This window comes from Sander lucioperca, chromosome 9, assembly GCF_008315115.2.
Source record: "Sander lucioperca isolate FBNREF2018 chromosome 9, SLUC_FBN_1.2, whole genome shotgun sequence".
Classification (NCBI taxonomy): domain Eukaryota; kingdom Metazoa; phylum Chordata; class Actinopteri; order Perciformes; family Percidae; genus Sander; species Sander lucioperca.
The window spans coordinates 23,615,668-23,627,648 of NC_050181.1; the positions used below are offsets into that span (position 1 = coordinate 23,615,668).

The following is an 11,981-nucleotide window of genomic DNA, read 5'->3' on the forward strand; positions in this document are numbered from 1 at the left end:
CATTTAATAAGTAAAGCAAATGCTTCTTTGTAATTAAGTTACTTATTGTGAATCATGACTGTATTTATATCACACCATGACCTTACTCAAGGGTGCACAATTATAGCATTTATGTACAAACTCGGATGTACTCAGCATGAAGTCACTATCATGTAATATAGTCACTTACTCCGTATTAGCACTGACCCTCATGACAGGCCATGCATTAATTCAAACATTAATTCATTCTGATTCCTACATGTAGTAATGCATTAACATATGACTTGGACATGTAGCCTCATTTAAAGGGTTACATATAGTCTATGTGCGCACACACACACACACACACACACACACACACACACACACACACACACACACACACACACACACACACACACACATTGCTGTAGGCTCAAATGACTCATGATAGCTGACTACATCAAGGAGAGCGGGATTATTTCCTGTGAATAACAACGAGGTAAATCCTGAGCTGCTACTGTAGATCTCACAGTGTTTCGTTTGTTAGAGAGCAGATGACCTCGAAAAGAAACAATACTTGTATGTTGTGCGGACGTGCAGTTTAAAACAGCAAATATTTGAATGGCTACAAACACAGAACTGTACATTGGGTATGTCTATTTTTTTGTCATACCTATGGTCTTATCAATGCCATTATTGGGACTTTCGCTTATTCACTGTATCCCCCAGAGTTAAATAAGTCCATACATAAATAAGTCCATACATACATTTCTGATCTCCGTGCGTGTCGTAACTCTGTCTGACGCACCCACCGCTAGCAGAGCATAGCTTAGCACAGATCCTTGAGGTAACCGGCTCCATCTAGCCTACTGCTCCCAATAAGTGACAAAATAACGTCAACATTTTCCTATTTACATGTTGTGATTTGTATAGTCACAGCGTGTACAAATAACAAGGTCACATGAGACACAGCCATCTTCTAACCGTATACATACTGGGAACTATATTCTCAGAAGGCGAAGCACTGCTACTTCTGCTACTTGGGCGGAGTGATTTGCTCGCAGCACCTGAGAAGCCCCGTGGTGAGGAGCAGAGAGTTTGCCTGGAGTTCTGCGAGCAAATCATTCCGCCCAAGTAGCAGAAGAGATGAGAAGGGTACGTATGGACTTATCTAACTACGGATACGGTGAATATGACAAAGTCCCAATAGGTCGGTGTGTTCCTTCAATTAGTAATGGCCCAGTACAAAAGGAAAGGAAACATGGGACAGCACAGATCCTGGAGGTAACAGGTTCCAACTAGCCTACCGCTCCGAATAAGTGACAAAAAACATGTTCCCATTTACATGTTGTGATTTGTATAGTCACAGCGTATACAAATAACAAGGTCACATGAGACACAGCCATCTTCTAACCGTATATAAACTGGGAACTATATTCTCAGAAAGGCTTATTCGGAGCAGTAGGCTAGTTGGAACCTGTCACCTCCAGGATCCGTGCTAGGCTAAGCTACTGGTGGGGCCGTCGGACAGAGTTACAACCATAGACAGTATATAAACTGAACCAACAGATCCCGTTGCTCTGGACGGAGACCAGTGAAGGATATTAGAAGTACTTTTCCGGTGAGCGCTGAGCGTTACTGCGCAGCCTCCAACTGAGAGAGACGACATGAAATGTGACGTGAGCAACGTGTCTGAAAGTTGTAAGTCTTCTGGTAGCTGTGCCAAGAGAAATCTCAATCATTCCCAATCCTGCAGAGACGGAGAGCGTAGGTATATGTAAGGAGATAACATAGGCACAGGCTAATTATTGCTAACTAAAATGCTAGTTAACATTAGTAATTAAACTTAAACAGCTAATGTAAGTCCAAACTGCCTGCAAGCTTCTCCTGTACTATAAGGTAATTCCTCTACTATGTGACAGTAAGTCGCGTGGTTATGACACAATCGTTAGCCTATTTTTACAAAAACATCTGCTACGGAGCCATGACGTGAGACACAAGGTAATGGAGCCTTTTATACATTGTCATGTTTCTTTAGAAATAAGCAATGGACAAACAGAGTCTTTAAACGCTTCAGATGTAAAGTTATTCGCTGTCAAAGTGACGCCAAAATGAATGGCAGTCAATGGAATGCTAACGTCGGGTGATCGTTTGGTAGCATCAAAATGGCGCCATAGGAGGTTCGCGTTCTGAAGCGAAGCTTACCCCCTTGGTTACAACACGCAGGGAGATGAGAAGGGTATGTATGGACTTATCTAACTCTGGGGGTTATGGTGAATAAGCTGATGTCCCAATAAGTGGGTGGGTTCCTTTAAAACAAACACACAATAAAGGAAGTTGTTTCAATGTAAAAATAAACTTTCAAACTTAGTGCTCTCTAGTAAACAATCGTCCAAATTTTTACTTCTCCATTGACATATCTGTGATGGGATTACAGTCCCCAGTCAGTCATGCTCTATATAGTATTATTGTATGTATATGTACAGTACGGTAATGTAATGGGGCTTCTTCAAAGAAGCAGTGAACGGCAGGGCAGTGGAGTTGTCCTACTGCTGGACTGACACACTGACACTGTAAAGGATCACAGTTCATGCATGAACTCTGACAGTATCGCAGCAACTAATCCAGCAGCAGCACTTTGAGCACACTGAGGACACACATTAAATCCCTCTCCACTTTTCTAACTGCAGTTTGGAATATGCATATATTAACATTGCTAAGCACATGAGACAGAGTTCATATTTGTCTCCCTAATTTGAGTATTTGTATGTTAAATATATGCCTGAAAAAAAGGACTAGTCTGAGGCAGGCAGCATGAATAGACAATGTGTAAATGCCAGCCAAGCCCATTATTTGAAATGTCACATGCATTTCACATTTCCTCTGATCATTATGCTGCTTTCACATCATTTCGTATAGACCTTCGCTATGAGCAACCGAGTGGGACAAACCGTTGTATCAGCCTCTCAGTTTGGATTCCAAGTCAGAGATATCAGCAATAATATATCCCACGCGGCAGAAACAACTGTGTCAATAAATCTGTGGCAAAGTGGCTACAAATCCACCATCACTGGCAGTTAACCTACATCTGAATAAAATCCAGTGTTAACACCATCCATCTTATTTTATAGGAAGCTTTATACTATTAATGTGTATGTGGTTATTGACAGCATTGTCTTACAGGAGGTTCTCCCATTTTTCCGACTTTGCATTAATCCAGCATTAGCAGTTCAGTCCAGAAAAAACATTTTAACAACGTACATATCGAAACAGCAGAGAACTTAAACTTCTCATAAACATGTTTAAGTTCTCTGCTGATGATCTTAGTGTTACTCTGCTGTAAATGGCCATGCAGATAAGATACGTTCCGCTGCTCATCGATTTAATTATACAATATATTGCTTTACTGCCGTGTTTAGCAGTCACTGTGATTAATCATATCTGCATTGACAACAAGCAAAGCCAATTTGGGTGAAGAATTCGGTCACTTTGTCTGTTTTTCTGAAACATGTCAGAGGCATTACTGTGTTAGTTGACAACTGCATTTGACTGTTAAGAGTATTGTTTATGCTGGGAATTAAGAGGGACTGTTCAAATGTTCCTGACACAGCAGATACTGACATGATAACATTGTTTTCTTTATATGACATAACACTTCAGGTAAGTCCTCTTCAGGGGAACTAAAAAGTCACTAAAATACTGTAGAAAGCTCTTTGAACAGGAGTAAAGACATTACAGATACAGTATATATCACTGCAACCCAGGTTATGTTACGCTGCCTTTGGTTATCTAATGTAAAGCATTGTTAGATTAAGTATGTTTTTTCTTTTTTTTTTAAAGAGCTGCATACATGGACCTTACCTTTTCTGGAGCTATTTCCTGTCTGCTCAGGGAGTTTGTCCTCCTGGACTGGAGGTTGTGTCTGTCCATTCGATCCGTGCCCTAATCCATCGGAGGACGCCTGGCTCTGGCTCTGGGCTGGTATGGGTCTCTGGACCAGGTTTCCCTCACTGCCTGCCCTCATCAGCCTTTCTCCAATCCGCAGCATGCATGAGCGATTACTCTGCGGATCCTTTCTCGAGCTGGGGCTCTTAGACCCCGCTGATCCGGGTCGACCCAGGCGTGGGGAGGACTTGGACATCTTCCCTGCTGGGCTGAGCAGAGCACTGGTTAGATACTCCAGGGTTAGTCTGGGTCCCTCGTTCCCTAGTTCCTCTTTTCTTCTCTGTGTGCTTCTTCTGCTTCTTATTTCTCCTCCTCCTGCTGCTGCTGCTCTTCTTTCTGTCCCTTTTTGTTTCTTGCTTGCTTCTCTTTTGTCTCTTATTTCTTCCTCTTATGTATTGAGGAGTATTGAAGAATTATTTTGCATCTTTCAGGTTTTGTCATCCAACTGGTAAGAGTTTTTTAAGAGTCCTTGCAGTTATCGTCTTCTTCTATCTCCTGCCCCTGTTTCAGTGTGTGGATGTTCTTCTTCTGAAGTGTGTGTGTGTGTGTGATGGTATCTTAGTTTTGTCAAGTTGTCTCTTTTTTTCTTTCGTCAAGTTTGTCTCTTTAGTCTTTCTTCTAACCTCTTAATGTCCTGTGCTCATCTATTATTTCTGCCTTACATTGTACAATGCTGTTCTCCAGTCAGTCTTTCTCTTTCCTTTTGTCCTTTCTTCTTCGTCCCTTTCCAGACCGTGGTACCTCTGTACCACAGGACTGTCCCTACGTTTGCGGCAGTGATCAGTATTCACTGTATTATTCCCTGTCTTTCTCCCACTGCCTCTCTGTCAGCAGTAAGCTCCCTCTGTGCCTAAACTCCTCTGGGAGAGCTCTCCGTCTCACTACACACACACACACACACACACACACACACACACACACACACACACACACACACACACACTCTCTCTCTCTCTCTCTCTCTCTCTCTCTCTGTCTCTGCCACCTCCTTCATTTCTATCCCTCTCTTTCCCATCCAACTTTGAAATCATCGTTTCCTTTTTTAATTCCCCCTCTGCACTCTTTCACCTCTCTTGACTCAGTTGTAAACGTCATTTTCTCTTACCAGTGTATCGCCATGTGTATAACAATCCCGCCAATCGGTCCCCAAACGTCCCAGTTATGGCGCTTTTCCATTACATGGTACCTGCTCGCCTCGACTCTACTCGCCTTTTTTTGTTTTCCATTACGAAAAAAAGTACCTGGTACCTGCTAACAGGTACTTTTTTTAGTACCTCCTCAGTCGAGGTTCCAAGCGAGCTGAGGCGAGCCGAAAAGGTGACATGAAAGCGACAGACGGGGGTGTCCTGAACAAACCCGCTATTTTTAAACAGTTTAGCCACCTGTTTGTTTTTTTGCTGCCTCCAGCTTCTTCTGAAATAAAATGTGTCTTCTGGCAACAACACACACCTTCGACGTTCTGTGTGTGTGTCGCGTTAGGTCACGGCAGTTTACTACGGCGCCGCTTGTTTTACAGTTCTGCGGAGGCTCCAGTCCAGGCAGAGCTTTCGCCGCATCCTACGTACACACACACATGCTGGCTCAACGCACACACCAGCTGACAAATGTATACAACAGGCCACATATTACATAGGCTACGGTGAAAGCTCTGCGTAGAGCCTCCACAGAACTATAAAACAAGCTCAAGTGGTCTGATGTTTATAATTGTGCGCTGGTGTGTGCGTCGAGCCGGCAAGACGACCAGCCACACTGAGGCGGTACTAAAATCTGCAATGGAAAACGGACGCACAGTGTGTCGAGTCGAGGCGAGGCGAGGCGAGTAGAGTCGAGGCGAGTCGAGCAGGTACCATGTGATGGAAAAACACCATTAGAGAGTAAATGCCGTAAACATATTCCGTGTAAATCTTTACAATCATTCGCCTGGAAGAACCAAGCAGACCTGCCTTATTGCACAATCCAAATTTTCTTGAAAACTTGCCATTTTCAGCATGTGGTTTGCTAGATCGAAGTTTGTTGTTGTTTTCCGAAGGGATTTTGAGAAAGGCAACACACAGAGAGTGGAAGGTGAGAAGCCTGGGTCAGAAACTGTCAATTTTGCTTTCATCCGGACACCATTTTCTACTTCCTTCCATTCCTCTCTCATTCCTCATTGTCCAATAAGTGATCTTGGTGTTGCCTGGCTGTTGCAGAACGTTGAGAACACAGTTTATAAAAGTTGCAGTTTACTGCTGTGTATTTACATCTATAATTATGGTGTACAAGTTGTTTACATTTGGATTATGCCTTTAAATTGTGTGAGCAAGATTCTTACATTGCGCAAACAATGTGTGTATCCTGTGTGAGAATGTCACCAATAAGAACACTATGTTCAGAAATGTGTTAGAAGTGATAAGTTCAGATTCAAGTGATCACTTGAATTCAAGTTTAACCTGGGTGACCTGACAATGGAGGAGTTGCTATTTTTAAAGTTTCACTCCTGATTCACAACCACATGCAGTCTGGAATAAAATACAAAGCTAAAATGCTACATCTGACTCCCGTGTTGTTTGTATGGAGTTTGACTGGCTGTCTAGTTGAAGTTACAACACTTTGGGGAGGACAATAGAACAAAAAGATTGAAGTTGGTAGTTCAGACACAAAGGTTGGAGCCTAACAAGGTTGATTTGCGTGTGGTACGTGATCCTGCGATTCTCACGGAGCTGCCATGCAAGGTAAGTGACATTTACCCACCCAGTGAAAAATATCAGTACAAGCCTTGCAAATGTATGCATGAATGGCTGTGTCTCAAACCGCCTACTTGCACACTTCAAACACTTAGTTTTAAGTATATAGTATAGATAAAGCAGAAAGTCAGTGCACTGAAAGTACCCGGATGACCCCCTAAAAACGGCAAAAAGTTCAGTGTGGAACGATGGACACTACGCGCACTAAATGGGCGCCATCTTGACTATAAAGCGGAAAGGGGAGGGACTAGGGACGTCGACCGGCAGCTGATTGGACGAGCGTGTCACGTGGGTCTGGCTTCTCCCGGATTTCACAACCGAGCATAATGGCGGCTTGTTCAGAATACAATCTCGTATTTTACGAAAACAGTTCACCCAAATGTGTTTCTGAAAACATTTTAAGTGAGAAATAGGCCATACAGTTGCTGAATCTGTCCATTTTTTTGATCGACAAAGGTCAGTTTAATAGATTTTCGTCAGATTTTGAGAGGCGACGAGCCGAGCCAACCGCTCATCATTTCTGATAAGTGTTTTAACATAAGTGTTACTTTTGGGACAATACCAACCATCGAAAGTGAGCACTACGGCAGTAAGTGGTCAGTGCACATTAGCAGTGTACTGACGGAAGTATGCTGAATAAGACACAGCCAAAGTGTGTGAAGCCCCCCCCCTGTGAATTGAATTTTTAAAACTGTGCCCTCTGTGTTGTAAAGCTTCAAAACCCATGTGCACAGATTACAAAACCAAGGGCACAGTTAACTGATTTAGGCATGGCTCTTATGTTTTTCTCAGCTCTGACTCTTACTAAACTTTTATTTAAAAAGTAACATAAAGAAACGTTAACATTAATGTCATAAACAATTGTGGTCAAAAGATTATATTTTTACCATGGCTTCAGCTGCCCAAACATTTTACGGAGACCCACATTACCTGCCTTTAATAGCTAAAGCGGGGCTGTCCATGACACCATGTGCACCAAGTTTCTATAACAGAAACATCCATTTATTAAATTACAACCCAAAGCTACAATTAAAAAACACATTAAACCTGATTTGAATACCAAAATACATGCTCAAAATATTAACATAAAAACTAAGTTAAACCTTTCCTTTTAATGGTTAAAGCTTTAGTGCGTAACTTTTTATAGCGTTGGTTACATTCAAGCCATTGCCAAATGAGTTAATACAAAGCTAATTTAGACTATGAGCTCCACACAACTCTCTCTGTATTTCTCAGTATAGCTATGTTCAGAAGATTGTGTTGTCCGACGACTTTTGCATGCAGGAAATCAAGTGAAAACCCTCCGTGTCCTCCTTTGTTACAAGCAACTGCGTGGAGGAGGGGTGGGGGTGGGGTGCGATCACTGAAGGCTTGTATCATGTGGACGCGCTGACAGTTCTGTTGTCATTACTTAGAATTCCTCATGGGGGCAACAGAAACTACGCACTATAGCTTTAAGCTTTGTGATGGAGCATTTCACCTCAAAGACATGTAATGGAGGCTATTCACACACAGACACATAATGGAAATTTCTACCTCACAGACAGGTGTGATGGAGGCTCCTTACACACAGACTCCAGTGACTGCATCTGCCCAACGTGCTTCACCTGCCAGAGATGTATGAGTTTGACTAGCCGCACTCTCCAACAACAGCGTTCACAGTGGTCAACTCCCCTGCTGCATTGTCTGAAACCCAAACAACGGAGTCCAACCACTTGGCCTTGTCCGGAGTACTCAATTTCGGTGGTGGAGCTTCTTGATCCCCATACTTTCTCAGAACAGCTTCAGCAGCTCTCCTCTCTAAACACAAAAACCTCCACTTCACTACATTTCAATCAAGGTCAGCTTCGCAAGTCTCAAGTTTGAAGAAAGCAACACAGCAACAAAATATTTTATTTTTTAACGTACCTAAAAAATGTCCCATCTCAAAAACATACATCAGTTCAACTATACACTGCATTTGTAATATTTACAGGTTCACTTGTTTCTTTTTGCTTTAACCAGAGAAATACAGTGTGCAGCAGGAAGAGATACGCTTATGAATATTCAGGACTTAGTGGGCTAAAAGTTTTGGTGTGTTGGTGTCCCTGTCCTCAGCAGTAGCCTATATATCTCTGCTTCTACAAACTGGGAAAGTGCTGACTGTTGTCTACTGTTGGTAATATTGAAGTGTAGTGTTTTAACACAATAAAGCAAGCAGTGTTTTACAAAGAATAAAACATTTTTAAATGCCTAAGTCTTTATCCTCAAACGGAACTAAGTTTGAAATAAATGTACCAGACTTCTAGATCGCTGTATGTCCTTGGCCTCACTCTGTTGGTAAAATACAGTTACACAAACTGAGGGGGTAAATGAAATAAGGGAGCCATCTAGTGTTGAAATGTAGCATGCATTTGTCTCTAAGTAATGTAGAAAGGGTGGTCCTCACTTTGAATGCACATTTACTCGGTCCTCATCTTGCTGCCGTTACAGGAGCGTGTTTGTTTGTGTGTGTGTTTTTGTTTAAGCATGTAAAACTACTCTGTTAAAGTTAGAGACTGACGCCAGAAGAGCAGAGCCATGGTGGGCAGAGTAGATGTAATAACGTTGCTTGTGAAACAATGCCTGGAAAATGTATTAAATGAGCTGGTTTGACCATGCAGATGGGAGAAGTATTCACTAGTTCAGAACACATGACATTCTTGTATTTACTTTCTTGCTCCCACCCAGACACATCTGACAAATCATGTGGTTTGTAGCGATGCTACATGTGATGCTGTGTTAAAGGATCGAAACTAACTGGGAAAAAAAGGCCGGTATATGTAATGCAGCGCTAATGAGTAAATGTGAAAACAGGTGAGAGAGTAGGCAGGGAAGGCCAGGTAATTGCAGGGCTGTTGAGGAAAGTGGGAACAGGTGTGTAGATGTCAGGTGACTAGAACTGGTAAAAACTGACCAGACATTAATGTCAATCAATTAATTATTAATGTGTATCTTAACTCTTTACTTTTTTCTACCTGGCCTTTCAGGTATTTTCCATTAATAACCCATAAAGGGACTCTTAAGTTTTTCTCTTTCACATACCTGGATTTCACAAGGTAAACTTTGACATTGAAAATTACACTTTTTCCTCATAAGAATTGGTTGCATCAACATATTTAACTACTTTATTGTATATAATTTTTTTTTTTTAACTGATCAGATTTCACAATCCTAGCCGCAGGTTTTGAACATCAATCACCATTGGAACATGTAGTTATGATTGTTTTTTAGCTGATAAATGCAGAAAAGAAACATCCTCCCTTTGAGTATACGTGCAGGGTTATTTCAAAGAAAATCATTGCTCATTTTGTTGCATAACAACTATTGAAGATAAACTTAACCTTTTCGTTCTGACTCCAGTGATGATAGTATACCGATTGTCTGAATCCGCCCTTTGTATGGGGGCAGGTATAAAAACCTGATACATACTGCCTGTCATCACATGAGGTTGAACCAGCATTCCTCACACAGGCTGCTTGCACAATTTGCAGTGACAAGCAGTGCATTCATAGTCTTTGGGTTGGAAAACTCCAGGAACCAAGGGTAGCATCTTTATTACATCTTTAATAATCATTTTTTTTTCTAAGGCTGTTGACTTAAATGAAGCAGGCAACAGTTAGTTAATCACAGTTCCTGTCAGTGTGATCTGTGTGGACCTTCAGTAGCATTTAGTGAGCCTCCTGAGGTGAGTGATCTTCCTCTCATCTTCATCATCAACAACATCATGACCATTAGCATCGCTCTGATCTGGGCAGTAGTGGTGGGATTCTGCTGCCTTTTAATGGCTTGCTGTGGGAATACGACGCAGGTAAGACTACACATAGGACACGTAGGATGCAATTTATTAGTCATTCTTTGTAGTTTAAGTTCCTATAATTTACATACACAGTGTGTCTGAAACATTTAACATTAATAGGAATCTCCTTTATTTAAACCAACATGTTTTTTTCCACACTATACATGATGCATGTGGACACTTATGTAACCATTGTTATGTAGCCACTGTGAATGACATACGTATGTATGCAGTGTGCGCTAATCAAACAAAAGCTTTTATACAGATGCTTCGAACATCAACAAGAAGTGACGTCACCCAACATAGCTTAGAGCACCTTAAGTTAAATTTTTCATTTTTACATTTGTGAATCAAAAGCATTCCAAAAAAGTCAGTGCTCAACTGCTGTGGTCAAACTGTAGTCAGATTAACTAAATCGGAGATGAGTTTCTAATGTAATTAAAGCTGCAAGCAGCGATGGACGGGCCCTCGCTCCTCTGCGCGCGTTGGGGTTACCGGCGGTCGCCGCTCCTTTCGACCGTGCATTTGCGCAGCACTCAGACACCGCAAATCGTCACCAATGAAAAGGGAACTCCCTGCTGCGTTCAATGATACCTCACACAATGGTCAACCTTAAATCGTTCAAATGGTATGAAAGGGGGCGTGGCTTAAGCATAGGGGGCGGGCCAAACCATCACCAATGAAGAAGGAACTCTCTGCTGAGTTCATTGATACCTCACACAATGGTCAACCTTAAATCGTTCAAATGGTATGAAAGGGGGCGTGGCTTAAGCATAGGGGGCGGGCCAAACCATCACCAATGAAGAAGGAACTCTCTGCTGAGTTCAATGACACCTCACACAAGACTACCTTAGATGGATCAGCATTCATGAAAGGGGGCGTGGCTTAAGCATAGGGGGCGGGCCAAACCATCACCAATGAAGAAGGAACTCTCTGCTGAGTTCAATGACACCTCACACAAGACTCTACGCCATACAGTTCATTAGCTGTGAAATTGGGCGTGGCTTACGCATAGGGGGCGGGCCAAACCATCACCAATGAAGAAGCAACTCTCTGCTGAGTTCAATGACACCTCACACAAGACTCTACCTTAAACGGTTCAAATGTTATGAAAGGGGGCGTGGCCTGAGTAATTGGGCATGGTTATATTATAGGGGCTGGCTCAGTATCACATGTAGACCACACATTCTAAGTTTCATGTAAATCGGATGATGTTTGTCATATAAGGCGCATTTCCTGTTGCCAGCAGGGGGCGCTATGACCAAAAGTCAAATTTGGCCTGTAGGTGCCCTCAGGTCTGGACCCTTGTCAATCGTGAGAATTTTCGGGCAGATACGACAACGTACACTCAAGTTACAACAACTTCTTTGTTTATCGCTAAACACTCAAAATGGCCGCCACGCCACGCCCACAACGTCAGACGAAAAGTTTTTCTTTTAATAACTTTTCATCTTTAAGGTGTTGGGATGATACAGACCAAGTTTGAAGTACATCGGATGAAATCTCTAGGAGGAGTTCGTTAAAGTATAGCACCT

The 11,981-nt window shown here is 42.2% G+C and overlaps 1 protein-coding gene across 9 annotated transcripts in view; it reads right to left on the minus strand.

The window, feature by feature from the left end:
- The window catches only part of LOC116043953 (sickle tail protein homolog), a 93,188-nt gene extending 88,413 nt beyond the window's left edge, over window positions 1–4,775 (minus strand). For 4 of the 9 annotated variants that reach the window (XR_004898212.1, XM_036004865.1, XM_036004864.1 and 1 more), the window contains exon 1: window positions 3,823–4,775. Coding sequence is in view for 8 of the 9 variants with exons in the window: in XM_036004865.1 (XP_035860758.1) it covers window positions 3,823–4,102 (280 nt within the window). In the remaining variant the exon portion in view is untranslated. The remainder of the gene's footprint in view (window positions 1–3,822) is intronic. The other 5 variants (XM_036004871.1, XM_036004870.1, XM_036004868.1 and 2 more) reach the window with 3 other exon arrangements.
- Window positions 4,776–11,981: the final 7,206 nt, after the last annotated feature.